The sequence below is a fragment of the Schistocerca americana genome, chromosome 1 (assembly GCF_021461395.2).
Source record: "Schistocerca americana isolate TAMUIC-IGC-003095 chromosome 1, iqSchAmer2.1, whole genome shotgun sequence".
NCBI lineage: Eukaryota > Metazoa > Arthropoda > Insecta > Orthoptera > Acrididae > Schistocerca > Schistocerca americana.
Window position 1 is genome coordinate 706,004,327 of NC_060119.1, and position 19,632 is coordinate 706,023,958.

Sequence of the window (19,632 nt, forward strand, 5' to 3'; positions counted from 1 at the left end):
GCTCTTAATTTTTAAGGAATGCATTTTAGAACACATGTCTACTGGGCATTTTTTTTATTGTTTTGGTCCATACAACAACTTCCCAAAACATGGAAAACACGGAGCTTGTAGCAGATCTGTTTCACAGTATCCAAGATCAAGAATTGCTCTTGGCTCTTAAGGTAATCGTTTTAAAGTGCAGGGTTACTGACTTTTTTGTTTCGAATGATCATTCCTGTTATATCCCTGAATACTGACCATCACTTCTGAAACACCCTGTATGTACATATTTGTTTCTTTGGTGTATCTGAGAATTTACTTAACCATTTCCAATGTGTGTTTAAATTGTGCTTTTATTTCTTTTATGTAGGTGTACAGAATGGAAGCTAGATAATACCTTTATGTGAATACTTGACCTTTTCATTGTGGTGTGATTGGTCTATAAGTTAATCTATGAAGTTTCATTAACTGAGCCTGGTGGATCTACATCTAGATGGATACTCTGCAAATCACGTTTAAGTGACTGGCAGAGGGTTCATCGAACCACCTCCACAATTCTCTATTATTCCAATCTCGTACAGCGCGCGGAAAGATTGAACTCCTATATCTTTTCGTACGAGCTCTGATTTCCCTTATTTTATCGTGGTGATCGTTCCTCCCTTTGTCGGTCGGTGTCAACAAAATATTTTCGCATTCGGAGGAGAAAGTTGGTGATTGGAATTCCGTGAGAAGATTCCGTCTCAACGAAAAACTCCTTCCTTTTAATGATGTCCAGTCCAAATCCTGTCTCATCTCTGTGACACTCTCTCCCATATTTCGCGATAATACAAAACGTGCTGCCTTTAATTGTAATACCTAGGTTTTTAGTTGAATTTACGGCTTGTAGATTGCTGATTTATCGTGTAATCGAAGTTTAACGAGTTTATTTTAGTTCAAAAGTGATTCAAATGGCTCTGAGCACTATAGGACTTAACTTCTGTGGTCATCAGTCCGCTAGAACTTAGAACTTCTTAAACCTAACTAACCTAAGGACATCACACACATTCATGCCCGAGGCAGGATTTGAACCTGCGACCGTAGCAGTCACGTGGTTCCGGACTGAGCACCTAGAACCGCTCGGCCACCGCGGCCGGCCTACTTTATTTTAGTACTCAAATGGATGACCTCACAGTTTTCGTTATTTAGGGTCAGCTGCCACTTTTCGCACCATTCGGATATCTTTTCTAAATCGTTTCGTAGTTTGTTTTGATCTTCTGATGACTTTATTAGTCATCTGCAAACAACCTAAGACGACTGCTCAGATTGTCTCTCAAATCGCTTATACAGATAAGGAACAGCAAAGGGCCTATGACACTATCTTGCGGAACGCCAGAAATCAATTCTGTTTTACTCGATGACTTTCCGTCAGTTACTACGAACTGTGACCTCTCTGACAGGAAATCACAATTGCAGTCACATAACTGAGACGATAATCCATAAGCACGCGATTTCACTACGAGCCGCTTGTGTGGTACAATGTCAAAAGTCTTCCGGAAATCCAGAAAAATGGAATCTATCTGAAATCCCTTGTCGATAGCACTCAACACTTCATGTGAATAAAGAGCTAGTTGTCTTTCACAGGAACGATGTTTTCTGAACCCATGTTGACTGTGTGTCAATGGGCCGTTTTCTTCGAGGTAATTAACAAGATTCGAACACAATATATGTTCGCCGCGACGGATTAGCCGAGCGGTCTTAGGCGCTCCAGTCATGGACTGTGCGGCTGGTCCCGGCGGAGGTTCGAGTCCTCCCTCGAGCATGAGTGTGTGTTGGTCCTTAAGATAATTTAGGTTAAGTAGTGTGTAAGCTTAGGGACTGATGACCTTAGCAGTTAAGTCCCATAAGATTTCAGACACATTTTTGAACAATATATGTTCTAAACTCTTGAATCATATCGACGCTAATGATATGGACCTGTAATTTAGTGGATTATTCCTACTACCTTTCTTGAATATTGGTGTGACCTGTGCAACTTTCCAATCTTGGGTACGGATCTTTTGTCGAGCGAACGGTTGTATATGATTGTTAAGTATGGAGCTAATGCATCAGCATACTCCGAAAGGAACCTAGTTGGTATACAGTCTGGACCAGAAGACTTGCTTTTGTTAAGTGATCTAAGTTGCTTCACTTCTCCGAGGATATTTACTTCTACGTTACTCATGTTGGCAGCTGTTCTCGATTCGAATTCTGGAATATTTACTTCGTCTTCTTTTGAGAAAGCATTTCGGAAGGCTGTGTTTAGTAACTCTGCTATGACAGCACTGTCTTCGATAGTATCTCCATAGCTAACGCGCAGAGAAGGCATTGATAGTTTCTTGCCGCTGACATACTTCACATACAATCAGAATCTCTTTGGATTTTCTGCCAGGTTTCGAGACAAAGTTTTTTTGTGGAAACTGTTATAAGCATCTCGGATTGAACTCCGTGCTAGATTTCGAGCTTCTGTAAAAAATCGCCAATCTTGGGGATTTTGCGTCTGTTTAAATTTGGCATGTTTGTTTCGTTGTTTCTGCAACAGTGTTCTAACCCGTTTTGTGTACCAAGGAGGATCAGCTTCCTCGTTTGTTAATTTATTTTGGTATAAATCTCTCAATTGCTGCCGATACTATTTCTTTGAATTAAGCCACATCTGGTCTACACTTATATTATTAATTTGTAATGAGTGGAGATTGTCTCTCAGGAAGGCGTCAAGTGAATTTTTATCTGCTTTTTTGAATAGATGTATTTATCGCTTATTTTTCGAGGATTTGGGGATTCAAATATCCAGTCTCGCTACGACAACCCTGAGTTCACTAATCCTTGAATCGGTTTTGATGCTCGTTATTAACGCAGGCTTATTTGTTGCTAAGAGGTCAAGTGTGTTTTCACAACCGTTTACTATTCGCGTGGGCTCATGAACTAACTGCTCGAAATAATTCTCAGAGAATGCGTTTAGCACAATTTCGGATAATATTTTATTTTTTACTTTTAGTTTTGGAGACACTGTGTTGTTTTGATGTTGTTAACACAAAAGGGAAAATAAAAATTGGCTCGTGTTAAAATTAAATAAAATGTTATTTAACATGTATCAGCACATTACCTCTCCCAACACAACCACTGCCCTACCGCCTGATGCTGTCTATGGCATACCTGTTGAAACTATTGTCAACGGTAGAAGCCATGTTACAGGGTACGAGAGCGGTGTCTACCGTTCGGAGTGCTCACGTCGGCCGCTTACCGAGCTCAGCCTTCTTGCCGCCTATGATGCGGACGTGCGTGGTGTTGCTGTAGCCGCAGCGGCCGGGCGCCGGCTCGCCGGGCACCGGGATGGCGGTGCGGCTCTGCAGCTGCGCCTCCTGGCGCGGGCAGCAGACGCGCGGGTCCGAGCCCTCGTAGCCGCACAGCGAGTCCCGCAGCCGCTGCGTCACGCCCGGCTCGTTCCTCCGCGACAGCAGCGCCAGCAGCTCGTCGCACCGCCGGATGTTGATGCACACCTCGTTCTGCTTGCAGTTCGCACCTGTTCCCGACACAAACACAGAGATACAAGAGCTAGACAAAAATATGGAAACATAAAAAACATGACACGTCACCACTTACGTGAGTATGCAGGCCATTAAAAATGCTACACTAAGAAGAAATGCAGATGATAAACGGGTATTTATTGGACAAATATATTATACTAGAACTGGCATGTGATTACATTTTCACGCAATTTGGGTGCATGGATCCTGAGAAATCAGTACCCAGAACAACCAACTCTGGCCGTAATAACGCCTTGATACGCCTGGGCATTGATTCAAACAGAGCTTGGATGGCGTGTACAGGTACAGCTGCCTGTGCAGCTTCAACACGATACCACAGATCATCAAGAATAGCGACCAGCGTATTGTCACGAACCAGTTGCGCGGCCACCATTGAACAGACGTTTTCAATTGGTGAGAGATCTGGAGAACGTGCTGGCCAGGGCAGCAGTCGAACATTTTCTGTATCCAGAAAAGCCCGTACAGGACCTGCAACATTCGATCGTGCATTATCCTGCTGAAATGTAGGGTTTCACAGGGATCGAATAAAGGGTAGAGCCACGGGTCGTAACACATCTGAAATGTAACGTCCACTGTCCAAAGTGCCGTCAGTGCGAACAAGAGGTTACCGAGAAGTGTAACCAACGGCACCCCATACCATCACGCCGGGTGATACGCCAGTATGGCGATGACGAATACACGCTTCCAATGTGCGTTCACCGCGATGTCGCCAAACACGGATGCGACCATCATGATGCTGTAAACAGAACCTGGATTCATCAGAAAAAATGACGTTTTCCCATTCACGCACGCAGGTTCGTCGTTGAGTACACCATCGCAGGCGCTCCTGTCTGTGATGCAGCGTCAAGGGCAACCGCAGCCGTGGTCTCCGAGCTGATAGTCCATGCTGCTGCAAACGTCGTCGAACTGTTCGTGCAGATGGTTGTTGTCTTGCGAACGTCCTCATCTGTTCACTCAGCGATCGAGACGTGGCTGCACGATCCGTTACAGCCATGCGGATGAGATGCCTGTGATCTCGACTGCTAGTGGGTGATACGAGGCCGTTGGGATCCAGCACAGCGTTCCGTATTACCATCCTGAAACCACCGATTCCATACTCTGCTAACAGTCATTGGATATCGACCAACGCGAGCTGCAATGTCGCGATACGATAAACTGCAATCGCGATAGGCTACAATCCGACCTTTATCAAAGTCGGAAACGTGATGGTACGCATTTCTCCTCGTTAGACGAAGCATCACAACGTTTCACCAGGCAACGCCGGTCAACTGTTGTTTGTGTATGACAAATCGGTTGGAAACTTTCCTCATGTCAGCACGTTGTAGGTGTCGCCACCGGCGCCAACCTTGTGTGAATGCTCTGAAAAGCTAATCATTGCATATCACAGCATCTTCTTCCTATCGGCTGAATTTCGCGTCTGTAGCATTTCATCTTTGTGGTGTAGCAATTTTAATGGCCAGTAATGTAAATCGAATGTGGAGGGGCAGAAAGGAATGGAAGGAGAAGGAACTAACGATATCACCTGCGGGTAGGTGGCGCTGGGTGGGAGTGTGGGTCGGCCGGGGAGCGAATCGAGATAGTCCGAGTATTTGCGATAAATGCTCCGTCTGGGTGGCGCAGTGGTTAACGCAACTGCCAAGTAAGCAGGAGATCCCGGCTTCGAGCCCCAGTTTGGCACACATTTTCACGGGTCGCCACTGATTCCTCATAAATTCCCGATTCAGGTGAAATAATTAGTTCCTTCCCTCTCATTTGTCCCTCTCTCTCCTTCAGTTTACATGATATCTATCACAGCTGCGGATTCCTTGTAGTGTACGTTCTTTCAGACATGTTCCAAAGAACAGATATCGTGTGTTTGTATAACTGATTCACCATAATGGGGAATGAATCCAGCTTTATTTTACATTGTAATACGTAGCTGACGCATGTGGACATGAATACATCTCACTCCTGTGCGTATAATGCACAGAAACAATATACTATTGTGCATGGTTACGTCTATCAGCCAACACAAAGAAAAAGAATAAGTGATAAATTGTGACTTCTGAAATTTTCCCGGCGTATTTCTTCTTCTAATAATTTCCGGGTATGCAGCCGGATCCCGTCGACATTCTGCCACGATATTCAGTAGCAGAGCACTGTATTTCTTTGGGACATTCAATGGAATACAATGTAACAAAAATTTTATCCCCGGTTTCCGGTTTTTGGGATTCCGTAATCAAGGAATCAGTGGAAATACGTCTTGCCAATAATCTTATAAATCGTGACAACGGCTTTCAGCTGGATAAAAATTGGAATCCTGTTATTAAAATTATACAATCACAGCGGAATCGACAGTGTCATTCGATACTCAATGACTAGATGAACCTTTATTTCCACAACCGAGGGCAGCACGTACAACTCGGCTATGCTGCGCATGTCAACACCTGACGCATGCTCTTTAGGATGCCAGTACATTTCACATGCGCGAGATTCGGCATAAATACCGCGACTGCACCTGGGCTCTTCAGTAGTTGTGTACTCACCTGATGATGGCCGGACGTCTCTGGGCCGAAATATCGTGGCAGAATGTCGACGGGATCCGGCTGCATACCCGGAAATTATTAGAAGAAGTGATAAATTGTTTTGGAATTCCAACTCGCCCTGCAGTTGGCAGTTCATGGAGCCCTTCGTCTTGTTCTGAAGGTGACACGGTTCGCGAGTGCGACATTTAGTTCTGCTCTGACTTTAGCAGCTGTCTTCTTATTTTTCGTCACAGTCCTCTTCGACGACCGTCTGTCACGATCACTCCACACACAATTTCGTCAGCGTTCTGACTTAGCGGATGACGTTTCTCGCCCGTCCCGTATGCGGTGTAAATCTTCGATAAGATGCCTCTTGAAACACCAAACACTTCGGCTACCTTTGTTATGGAAGCACCCATCACAGGAGCACCAAGAATTTTCCCACGTTCGAAGTCGCTTAGCTCCGACATAATGCACTCACAAGTACACAGAACACTGTTCTGACCACGGATGACACTTCAAACGAATTGAGGACATTGAGGACATTGCGCCTGCCGGAGTGGCCGAGCGGTCTAGGCGCTACAGTCTGGAACCGCGCACCCCTACGGTCGCAGGTTCGAATCCTGCCTCGGGCATGGATGTGTGTGATGTCCTTAGGTTTGTTAGGTTTAAGTAGTTATAAGTTCTAAGGGACCGATGACCACAGCAGTTAAGTCCCATGGTGCTCAGAGCCATTTGAACCATTTGAGGACATTGCACAGGTGCTGTTTGTGGTGAGATTTCTAACAGCACAACCGGCAGGCTTGGATAGTATCTGCATTTATGTTCAAGCATGAATTTATCGCCATGTTTCTGTATTTTCGTCAATTCTCCGATCTCTTAAAGATTTAATAAACTGTTCATTTGCTTGACCTGTTGTTTCCTGTCATATTGATTCGGCATAGGACTATTTGTAGAGAGCATTATTTAAACCCACAAACTTTGGGAGATTGGATGGAACATCAAAGCAACCATTTTTCTTAATGTCATAGTTTGTTGTGAACATTATTTAATCCAGTAGAGACGTATTCATTCTTCAGTTGTAATGAATGATTTATTGTTGTAACGGGCCCTGTTGTTCCGTAGCGAGCATACTTCACTCTTTAGTCGTAATAGCATTGGCATTTAATTTTATGTCATGATCCAGCACGGTACTTCCCTACTAATGGAGCGGTGCACCTGGAGAGAGTACACTGGTACGGTTGATGCTTACTACATAGCGATGGGGTCTTCAACATTCACGGTTCACATGTCTGGAGTGAGTTTAATCCTCTTGCCACATTTACTCGCGCTCATCAAGTGCTGTTTTACGTAAACAGGTAGGCTGATGTTATTGGTGATTGTTTAATTGGGCCATATCTCCTACCTAGGCATTAAATGGCAGAAATTACTACAAATTCCTCACAAGAGCATTGCCAGAATCCTGGAAGACGTGCCACTCCTTACAAGTTAGCGCATGTGGTTCCAACATGACGGGTGCCGGGAAATTTCAGTAGTCTTGTGCGTCGATTCTTGAACCGACAGTATCCAGAAGAGGGGGTTGGCAGAGGTGGTCCAGTACCATGGCCTATTCGATCTCCTGCTTTGATCCCTCTGAAAAATTTTGTGTGGGGAGAGATGCGCAACCAACGCTTGTTGGATCAGAATAGGATCTGGTTGACTGGATAGTGGCAGCAGCAGGAGAAGAAATTAAGGACGATTCTGCAGTTTCTGACCGCGTTAGACAGAGCATGACCCGCCCGTATAACCTTTGTTTAGAAGCAAAGGAGGCATTTTTGAAGTAACTGTTTTGCATTAATGTTGTTGTCCCTTAAATGCCGTGTGACTAGGGCCTCCTGTCGGGTAGACCGTTCGCCGGGTGCAAGTCTTTCGATCTGACGCCACTTCGGCGACTTGCACGTCGATGGGGATGAAACAATGATGATTAGGACAACACAACACCCAGTCCCTGAGCGGAGAAAATCTCCGACCGTGCCGGGAATCGAACCCGGGCCTAACGGCGTTGACGTTCTGTCGCGCTGACCACCGGGGGTCAGTTGTTGTCCCTTGGTAATAAAGATTTAATTACGTTTGCCTTACTTTTTGTCAAGTGTAAGTAAGATTTGATGTCCTCGTACGATGGTGCCTGACACGAAAATTCATTAGAAAGAGTGTTTTCAGTGTTCCGTACAACCTCACATAGTTTGTTGATTTAATCAATTTTTTTCCGTAGAGAACTTCTTCTACCAGTTTAAAATATGACATTACAGATTTTTTTTGCGTCCCGGGCAATCTCCTATAATTTGTAGGTTTAAATAATTTTCACATTGTATAATTACACGTAATACAACCTAATGGCCTAATTTTTGTTCTTCAGTAATAAAAAAGCAGAAAAATCGCTAGGACTCCCACTGTTCTTTTGATAAAACCAAGTAAGCCACCTAAAAACAAATAAGAAAAAGTTAAATCAATTGCGTATTGTTTGCATCTCGAGAGCAGCTACTGTTAAATATTGTTGTCGTGAAATGGGTTACGAGAATGAAACACGTATATGGATACATGCTGTTCATTCACAGCTCAGATTATAAAATATAAAGCAAGCAAAATGCCAAAGCTGAAGCAAATAATCTGTAGCATATGGGTCCAAATAATTTGGAAAATATAAAGTAAAGCCTTTATGAGGTCAATTATCATCATTGTGGACTACAAACAGTTCAGTACGTAATGGTACAGTAGCCTTACATATTACAGTAATTGTAGAGGATATCAATGTAACGTATCCCATAAGGTAATACGAAGTTTATCGCTCAGGTCCAACAATACCTTTTTAGGAGGCACGGCAAAGAAAGAGGTCAAACGCGTCACTTCTGTGTGAGGCACAGCATGGTCAGAAAATAAATGCAGCTTATCTCTACTTTAATAATTTCAGAGAGTAATTCTGGCACACACTAATAGTCAGGATACTTTTTTATATATGTGACGTGTAAACTGAAGCAGGAATCTTCATTAATTAGCGTGTCAGTTAAATTTGTACTTCATCAACTTGATGTAACCGTTGCTCGATTTTGAAGTAACTCATCAAACAATATAAAGAGGAAATGTATAATACGAGTACGTAGTCGCCACAGGAGGCGCTAGTGTAAAGGGAGATGATACGCTTACAAGTATCTGCAAGGACTAAAATGCCAATTATCATATTAAAAGGCTAAAAGCTCGTGCTTCAATGCGTTGATGCCCGTACAATTCCTTGGAAGACTACGTGGAAATGAGTTTCGTGTATCTGTGGGCATTGTCATCAGGAGTCTTCGACCAGGGTGTAATCAATTAGATCAATAGCTGAAAAGCAAATTTCATTAGGTAATTTTGCGTTATTCGCGTAGAAGAAAAAGCTGTTTCTCAGTAGCAGAAATAAAGGATTCAAGCTTGATTTTTTACCACCTGAAATTCAGCTTATCCTAGTCAGTTACCAGCGGAACTACAGTCTAACGTGGGATTCGGTCGACAGAGAGACATCGTATTTCTCTTGCAGGAAAAGTATTATTAAAACTGATAGTCTGGTTATGCGACTGAACTATCCTTCCCATTACTCGCCGTTAATTCGACGTTGGTGCGGTAGCGTTAGGTCAGAAAGAGGCTGTTTCGAATCTTGCTGGTGGAAAGAATTCTCCAAAAGGAGAATGGGTGCTAATATATAGTTCCTGATCCGGATCTTGCACCATTCTACTGCTTTAGATTCTAAAACTCTGCACAGTCTGTCATGGCGCCGAATGAGTGCGCAAAGTTTGGCTATGCCCCTGGTGTTACTGGAGAGAAGAAGGTTATGTTCTGACGCTAGGCTACATCCTCTCCCTTCTCCCTTATCGTTATCAGCAACACTACGCACTCATTATTGTTCTCAGAGAGGTTGAATGCCCTGAGTGATAGTCCAGCGCACTCGTTCACTGGTCTCAGTATTTTCTCATCTCGCTCGTTGCACCTTTGTCGCAGTACGGCTTACTGTCGTTCTTTGGAGAGTTTCGGTAGTTGTAAAAGACATAATTATTTTGCTTGGACAAATGTTTCTGTTTCTTCAGACAGTAGGAGGGTGGTTCGGTATTAAAATCACCAAACTCGATGTGAGGTGAAGATGATCTTGTGAGGTTATTTCACTTCTCACCTCAGCACTCCTCAAGGCAGTTATCAACATCGCCAGAAAATCTAAACGCAGGGTTGTCAATAGGCAGTCCAGAGATATCTCGAGAGACGCTGTTTCATCTCACGCCCTTCACAGATCTGTTACAAACTATCACGCATCAGTTAAGTGCAGATGTAAGAGTTTTGTACTCACTGCGACTTTGAAACTCTCAGGAATAAACTACAGTAGTGTGACGAGGGTTGGGTTTTTTGTCGGATACTGACTATCTGGAAGTGTACGCAAATAAATTTCAAAAAAATAGTCTGGGAAAGCTCTTGGAAACGTGTACACTATGATTAAATTTTTCTTTATTGGATATTAGTAACAAGTTGCTCGCTGCGGGTGGTGGATCTCCATTTACAATCAAACTGCGAAGCACAAATATCAGAGAGCAATGATATAAGCACCCATTTTGCTTCTTTTGGGAAATTGGATCGTAGCCGTACCTTATTATTCGACCTAAAACCGTAAGATCTGTCACGTATCAACGACTAACAGGTAGTGACTTCTTTGATTGTTCGCTAGTAAGCGTTTGTTGTAATACTAATAATCAGTATACTGTATTTGGTCTAGAGAGCGGTGTGCTGACCCCACGCCCCTCCTATCCGCATCCTCCACGGAGGATGACACGGCTGTCGGATGGTCACGGTAGGCCACTCGTGGCCTGAAGACTGAGTATTTGGTCGCAGTGTAATGACCGAGTCATGAAGGTTTGCCAGAAAAATAAAAAAGAATTCATCTAAGTACTAATAATAGTAATAAGCGTTGTAACTTACATGGAGACATACAATGCCAATCGCTTTCGACTCTTCGATATGAGATCATAAGCATTAGAAAATTGCTGATTTCACGCTCGCTGACTGCATATTGAACGCAAAAGGCGACACAATCAGGCAATATCTGTAAGCAATAAGGCCCAAACGCAGTTCGTACTGGGTATCCCAGAAATACTCCGAATACTTCATCGAGTAGTAGAGGGTGTTTTGCGGAACAAATCGAGGATAGGAACCCGTATCCAGAAACGTCATACAACGACACCGCAGAGCATCAAAATTGTAGGCACCGGCGCCTGCCACTGGACCACACCTTCGGCAGCAAAGGTGGCATTTTACACTGACGGACCGTAGGCAGAACGTCTCTCAATGTTGTTTGTTTTTCAGTGATCGCAACTGATTGCCGTGACCGCCACTGGAAAAGATGTAGCTAGCTGCTACGTACAGTGTCATTGTTTCCTATGAATGCGATATTTTGTTGCCTCTGTGACAACCCTCTTGGAAACCTCTAAAATCTCATATGGTCCAATGTTTTCGGCATACAGGAGAAAAATAAACAGCAAGTGGAAAACTATATGTGAAACCATCATCTACCGAGGCAACAGAGCATCGCATTCATAGAAAAAAAGTGTGTGTACGCTGCAGGTAGTCGCACTATCTTCTCCACTGGCGATTGTAGCAACCAGTCGCGATCAGCGAATAGCAAACAACATTGCGAGACGTTCCGCGTGTTGTCTGTCGGCGTACAAAGTCACGTTTGCTGCCGAAGGGGAAGCGCCAGCGCCGGCGCCTCTAACTTCGGCGCTCTGTAGCGACGTTGGATGACGTTTCCGGACACTGGTTGCTATCCTCTATTTGTTCCTCAAGACACCTTCTACAACCCCTCAAAGTTTGTCGCAACATGTCTAGGACGCACTGTAGAGGCCTCCACTCGACAAGCAGGGCAGAGTTCCAGCAGCAAACGTCGACCCTGACGCCCACCGAAACCAGCGCCTCAGATGGCCACCAGCCGACAGCAGGAATTATCTCACTGAGAATTATACCCAATTACGCTTTTACGCTAAAACAGACTTTTAAAACTTGCTTATGTGCGTACGTAGACTGTGGATTTGCCTATTTGTACCTATTTCCGGTTGTCACTTCAATTTTGACGTGTAAATGAAGGGTTCGATCAGATCAATATAAACTAACTCCTTTCATGATTCATGGTTTCAGTATCATCTCCAGACGTTACTGAGTGCATCCTACTCCTAACAGAGTTGTAGGTAGTTGGTTGGAGCATTTAATAACAGTGTGACGCTACAAGCCTCGTTTGTGTTTTACACTTAGTGGGACTCAAATGATAAATCAGTATTTGTGCTCTTCAGCAAGTTCATCTACACACTTGAAAAAGCTTTAAAAGCCGATGTCAACCCATGGCCTCAGTTCCTTATTAATACCATATCTGCCTCCTTAGCCTGATATTCTAGTCTCCAGAGAACTAAACATTCTTAGCCTAACCCTGTCGCCGTCTCACCCCTTCACGTGGCCACTCTTGTGCTAGAGGCACATAACCTAAACTCCCACGTCGTCTCCAATCTGATTATGAGATTCAGAACAAGTATGTAGCGACTGACGTCGGGTTACGACAGCGTTGTTGTACAAATCACACAAATATCTGGAACGGCCATAATTTCAAGGGCGTCTCAAAAATTACTGAATGCAGATTGTTATCGGAAATCCGTACCGTACTGATGCAACAACCTCTTTATTCGACACCAACAAGAGCCCAATCCATTCAGGAAAATGTGTAAACATACTTTACTATCTAAGAATTCAACAGTAATAAAAGGAATGAAATGTTAATTTAGCAAAGACTTTGTAACACATATATCGATTAGAAGTAGGTTTATATCATGTAACTGTGTATCTTCAATTATGAAGCGCGTATTCTTTGTTATTTAAAGCCCTTGTTTTGTGGCAGGAAAATTAGAGCTTTATAATGTATATATGAAAAAGGAAAATGATTTGTTAAAATGATAAATTATTATAATAGGTGTATGTTCATGAAAAGAAAATGCTTATTGAAAGCTGGTTTATGCTTAGGACACTTGTATTTGTAATATATAACAGATGTAGGTAAGTCCCTCCGCAACGGAACTGGCATGGCGCGATGTAAAAGGTGGTTTTGATGGTCGAACTGAGCTGCTCCTTGGTGTAAACTGTAGGCAGTATGTGGCTAGCCGTAGCACGGTACACTTCGACGGTGCCAAGAGAGGCAATTGGAAGCTGCTTTGTAAAGGGTTTGCCTCTGATGTGGATCTAGCTATTATTTGGTATTCTCGGCAAGAAGAGATTTATAGAGCATTAGAACATCGAGAGCCGTGAGTACATTCAGCCGCCATGTCGCTTGTTACCAATCTTCACCACTGCTTCACTAACTTTATACATTCAGTAATGTATATGGACATGGACCAATTAATCTGTGTGTGGTTTTAATAATAATCACAAACACAAGCTTGTGTCCGGAACCATATTTTCTATTCTGAACATGAACCTATGCAAGGTCCTCACCTAAGTGCTGCTAAAACTGAGTATCCTGATTTAAATGAACAATTCAGGCATTGAAGTGTTTAAAAATGAATTTTACTCTAATGCAACAGGAGTAGTGAGAGTTAAAGTTAAAACCACAGAAGTAAAGTTAGATAGGGTTTTGCTAAAGTACCATTAGTTTATTACAAAATATAGTTTTTTAGGCATATAGTGTAAGATTATGTAAATATTATTGTCTAACATCCCTGCTTCACAGGTTAGAAAAAGGCAAATAAGTTAAGCTCATTTTAGAAATAGTGTGGTTTTGATTTATATCATGAATGGTTCCTTTTTTGAAGTTAATTAAGCTCAGTGTTGAATTTTATTGTCTTGCAAAGTAAATTACGAACTACACCAAGTGAAGTGAATGATTAGCTATGTTTGACTTAGTCTTTTCCATTAGAATAATCATAGATCTTAACTAGTGAAAATATACTAGTTTATCGGTCTCCATCATATTTTCCACTTATTAGAAAATTGAACTATTACTGCTGCTAAGGAAAATGATATATGTAGAGGAGTCTAAACAGTGTATTTATGATATTATTTATCTTTGCCGGCCGCGATGGTCTAGCGGTCCTGGCGCTGCAGTCCGGAACCGCGGGACTGCTCCGGTCGCAGGTTCGAATCCTGCCTCGGGCATGGGTGTGTGTGATGTCCTTAAGTTAGTTAGGTTTAAGTAGTTCTAAGTTCTAGGGGACTTATGACCTAAGATGTTGAGTCCCGTAGTGCTCAGAGCCATTTTTTATCTTTATTTGTTTTTTCATGTCAGTTAAGATAGAAGCCCCTCATGTCCAAATTTAGTTCTGCACTTCATGCAGTAACATTTCAGTATCTGGTTAAGTGATGTCTTGAGTGTAGCTTGGTCAAATTTGCCTTCTATAATTACTGGTGTGTGCGTTATTGGTAACCGCTGCTACACGCAGTTCAGAGTGCACTGTGTCAGTTTGTATCCTGTGTGCCATTCAAAGGGAAATATTAATGCAAGTAACTTCAATAACCAATATTAAGTTTCCTTAAACATATATTTCCAAATTCATGTGCCTAATTGGGCTGGCGACCGTTCATTTTTTTTCATTCACTTATGATTTTACCACTTTCATTAACTCCCAAGGTTAAAGTACGTTTAGTTTTTTCTGTTAAATTCAACATATTCAAAATTATAGTCCGATACCTTTGTCCATTAGACACTCGCGGGGTCAATCTTCTAAATCCTCTCAGAGGGTAGCATTAGCTTGTTTCACGGCCAGTTAGTGTTATAACTTCTATGTCCAAAGTACAGAATTGGTTCAGTAAGATGAGCGGGTAGGATCAGTATACAGCCCTCGTTCAATAGTCTTAAAGAAAACATAAGTGACCGCATCGTGTTTCGAACGCTGTTATTTATAGAAGTGGCGTTCATTTCGTTTATCTTGCTTAAAGTGAGCCTTCCTCCTCGACAACGGCTGAATTATCCTATGATGGGAAGTATAATTGCAAAGAACAGTAGGAATTATTACAATAATTATATTGACAGCTCCCTACATGTCTAAGTACCTTCTGATTTCGCAGCAAGAAGTACAGCCAGCAGGAGAGTCAGAGCAGCCCTCTGCAAAACCATTGTTCTCCTCTCGACAGACCTATAACAGAAACAACAATATCAGCAAACACAGTCTTGAAAGCAGAAAAACAGTACAAATCAGAAGTCTATAACATATTGTAGTAAAGAGTTTCAGAGGGCGTTAATGAACTGAAAACTAGCAGGCATCAGTTATCCCAATAACGAAGCACATTGATTAACGTCATGTGCTACACAAGCAGTAGGATCTGCCGTCTTGGGGAGTATATCGGATCTTATAGATAGGTGTATATCGTGTCGTAACGTAAGTTCAGTTATTGAACAGCAATTTCTAATTGTGTAAAGAAGACAAAGAAGGAAATCTGCACTGAACTTATAGATATTACGAGAGAAAGCTTTCGCTGGGTCCTGAACAAATGAATGTTGCGCATATTTTAAACTCCCTACTTAGGTCGGAGTCTGTCCTTCGTAGCCGATTTGTACAGCATGGAGCACGGTTCAAATCAGAGCCTGGCCACCCAAGTATCTCAGTTTCCCAACATAATTTCAATATATGCTGAGCTAATTCCTTAAAAGTGCACGAAATATATTTTATCTGTGTCTGTGGAGAAAACTGTTATTTCTTCATGGGGTGAGCATGGTGCAAACGAAAATTCAATGATTAATTACTATGCTTACCACTGGCTCCTACCTAAAGTCAACACACAGATGTTCGGTGAACTGGAGAATTAATGAAGTAACCTTATTCACAGTAGTGTGGTTCAGCTGAGTTCTTACAAGCAGATTCTTCCAAATTTCGTAAGACCATGCCTCTCAGTCTCCTCCGCTTGATTCAATTCAGCTTCAATGGTTCCCTTACAGCTTTATTACTGTTACCAGACAATTTATCGTGACTTACACCATTGAATAATACACATTCTGATTCACTAAAATGAGTTATATTTCAACATATCAGTTCTATTAAATGTTACTGTCTTCTTACGTTCACTTTCAGAACTACAAGTGACAGTAATTGAACCTAAGAGATGTGTTTACCAAAATTTTTATACGTTTCTTAGAGTACATCTTATTTTCTTCTTTTACGATCTGATAATTTCTTGGTATTTATTCACAAACATCTGCGGTTTCTGCACCTTCCGAGGAGTCGCATAACCCACATCCAACGATCCAGATTTAAATTTTCTGTGGTTTCTTCAGGACACATCCAGTACTGCCAGGATGGCTCGTCTGAAAATGGTCTGGCTGATTTCCTGTTCCTTCCATATCGGATCTGAGCTGGAGTTTTGTCTCTAATAACCTCGTCATCGACGAGGCAATAATCCCTGTTCTTACTCTCGCTTGTATTTCTTTAAAAAAATTTCTCCTCTTTGAACCTTCGCTGTGGCACCAGATCCCTTTTGTATATATGTTTGTCGGGGTAAGTAGGCGAGGATAACAGTGAAGGCTTTTATCTTGAATAACTTGTAAATCCATGTGACACTGTACTTTATTTCAAAGCAAAATGTCTCCTTTCAGCCACTTCTTTCAGCCCTACATGAACTGAAGCAGGATTACGTTCAAATCACGTGGTCCTAAAACGGCGTGACCGGAAGCCCCAAACATCAGCGACAATCAGTTTGAGTCAAACCTAGTATTGTACCCAGATAGTGTTTATGACAGCTGTTCGCGAAACACAGGAAATCCAGGTTCGAATTCCAGTCCGACACAAATTTTCAGTCGTCAGCAAAGTGTTCATTACAAGTTCAGCACATCTGAACAGTTTGCGCCGTTATGATTTCATGTCTTTCCATAGTCGTAGATTTCATCCTCGTCGATCCATTCATCTCATTTCAGTGTATTTAATTCATTTCTGAATATTTACGTTGTTCCTCTGGACACCAATGTGTTTCTTCTGGCATGAAGTTGCAAGTCTCATACCCTGTACGTGTTATCGTTTTAGCTTTTCTCCCCAGATCTTCTGGGTCGGTTTGTGGGAATAAGCGGGAAGGTTTAGATGGTAAGCATGACGTCTAATCTGTCTGAAATTAATTTCAAAAATATAGTTGCTGAGGAAATTGCGCCACGTCCACCGTCACCGACAGCAGCGTCTCGCGGGAGACATAGCTTCCCTGATCGTAGACAGCGGCAGCGGGGTCTCTTCTTGGACCACGACACGCCCTTGATACATTATGCTGAGCAAATAACGGGGCTGAAACTTCGAAATTTCAATGTTTGGTATGAATACAAAGAAAAAAAAGAAAAAATCGGTCAAAACGTTTCGCTGCGAATTAACGACCGGGTACACACGCGTATATAATAGACCACTCCAGACATTGATGCGCAGGGCAGCCTACCTGTCAGGCGCATGAATCTGCGTTTGAGGGCAAAGACGTAAACGGTACTGATCATTGGGCCATGGCTGAGCGACAAGACTGGCGGGGAGGGAGGGATACTCTGTGGTTTCCTTCTAAAAGAGTTGGAAGTAACTTAAAGGAAGGATCTGCAATTTGAGCACGGTTCATCCTTAATTAATGAGTCTCCTAAGTGATAAGTCAGCCTGCATAAACTCACTTAAACTCAAGAGGAAGAGAGCGAAAAACATCATGTTGAATGAGATCTAATTAAATTAATGAAAGAAACCGTAAACTTGAGCTAATTTATAGCCTGAGAACGAATGTAAGCCAGCTAATGAAGATATGGACTTTTTTAAGCCAACTTACGAAGATTTGCAAATTATTTTTTTCATTTCACCCCTTCGTTCGCAACACAGTGCAAGCGCTTTCAGGTCTGCACCCTACTTTAACAGTCTGTTCTGGGATAAGTCACTGACGACGTAACTGACCGGCTAACGCTGAAGTCCTCTTTGTTAACACGTCTCACGTGCCAACACACTATCGCTGCCATATGTTCATGCTACCTGTCCCGATTCGCTTGGCGCTTGTTGCTATAAGTCGCCACGGAACTTTACTAGCTGTAAATATTTCATTTAAATGAATCCTTTTTGTCTATTCCGGCTCACGCGTCCCATCTGTCCGCACACTTTTAAGTTAAGCTTGTGACACCTTTCAGTGCTACCGGCCTTCTGACCTACTCCATTCGTGAGACAGTGAATGGCAAAATGTTCAAACGTGTGTGAAATGCTAAGGGACCAAACTGCTTACGTCATCGGTCCCTAGACTTGCACACTACTTAAAGTAACTTAAACTAAGAACAACACACACACCCATGCCCGAGGGAGGACTCGAACCTCCGGCGGGAGGGACCGCGCATTCCGTGACATGAGACAAGGTATGTAATCGGCCGATCCACATCTGATAAATATCGGCCATCGCAGCGATCCCAGCTATATTTGAGTCGAGAGAGAACAAGAGAAAACAGCGATTCAGAGAAACTGCAGCTCCCTGTCCTGCTGCTCTCGTTTAGGTTTTTCGTAATTTTCGATATTCACTTGAGGCGAATCCAGGATGTGGGACTTTAAATATTTAATTTTAAAAACTTTGATGTTGAATATCATATATAAACTGACTCCTCTAAAATAAGTGTTATCAGAATTTAGTATAATTACCACACTGACTCCATTAGAGTCGGAAGGAAGGTGTATACCAAGAACTACTATAGGACTCGACTGAAATGACTGAGGGAACAAAGGAAACTTTGTCTAGGCTGCAGTTTCCTCGCAATTCTCACGAATACAAGAGAAGTGTCACAATTACTGCGCCCCCTATACTGACACTGGCAAGGAAACTAACAGACTTCGAACGAGTAAACCCGAATAAAAATAATTTTACAACAAGGAGATTTGTCGGTAGCACCACCCAGCAAGATCAGTTATCAATACAATTCTGCACTTGGGTGCAATCGATGACTAAATGTTAATTAGTCTGAAGACCGTAGACGCAGAAGTCGCTGAGAAAACAGCGTGGCACAATCAATTGTGACCAGCAGATTCAATCATAAACGAGGTATTATTTAGAAAAAAGTTAACCATTTATCCGAGTTAAATTTCTTCTTTCCTTACGGTCATCTGCTTCCATTCTTGACATAACATTACAATTTAATGTTATATATATATATATATATATATATATATATATATATATATATATATATATATATATATACTCCTGGAAATGGAAAAAAGAACACATTGACACCGGTGTGTCAGACCCACCATACTTGCTCCGGACACTGCGAGAGGGCTGTACAAGCAATGATCACACGCACGGCACAGCGGACACACCAGGAACCGCGGTGTTGGCCGTCGAATGGCGCTAGCTGCGCAGCATTTGTGCACCGCCGCCGTCAGTGTCAGCCAGTTTGCCGTGGCATACGGAGCTCCATCGCAGTCTTTAACACTGGTAGCATGCCGCGACAGCGTGGACGTGAACCGTATGTGCAGTTGACGGACTTTGAGCGAGGGCGTATAGTGGGCATGCGGGAGGCCGGGTGGACGTACCGCCGAATTGCTCAACACGTGGGGCGTGAGGTCTCCACAGTACATCGATGTTGTCGCCAG

At 42.7% G+C, this 19,632-nt stretch overlaps 1 protein-coding gene across 1 annotated transcript in view; it reads right to left on the reverse strand.

Moving 5' to 3' along the window:
• LOC124544986 (venom protease-like) overlaps window positions 1-19,632 on the reverse strand; it is a 206,513-nt gene that overhangs the window by 31,290 nt on the left and 155,591 nt on the right. The window contains exons 2-3 of the mRNA XM_047123746.1: window positions 15,116-15,198; window positions 3,236-3,514 (exon numbers count right to left, since the gene is read on the reverse strand). Coding sequence (XP_046979702.1) covers window positions 3,236-3,514; window positions 15,116-15,179 — 343 coding nt within the window. The 5' untranslated portion in view covers window positions 15,180-15,198. The remainder of the gene's footprint in view (window positions 1-3,235; window positions 3,515-15,115; window positions 15,199-19,632) is intronic.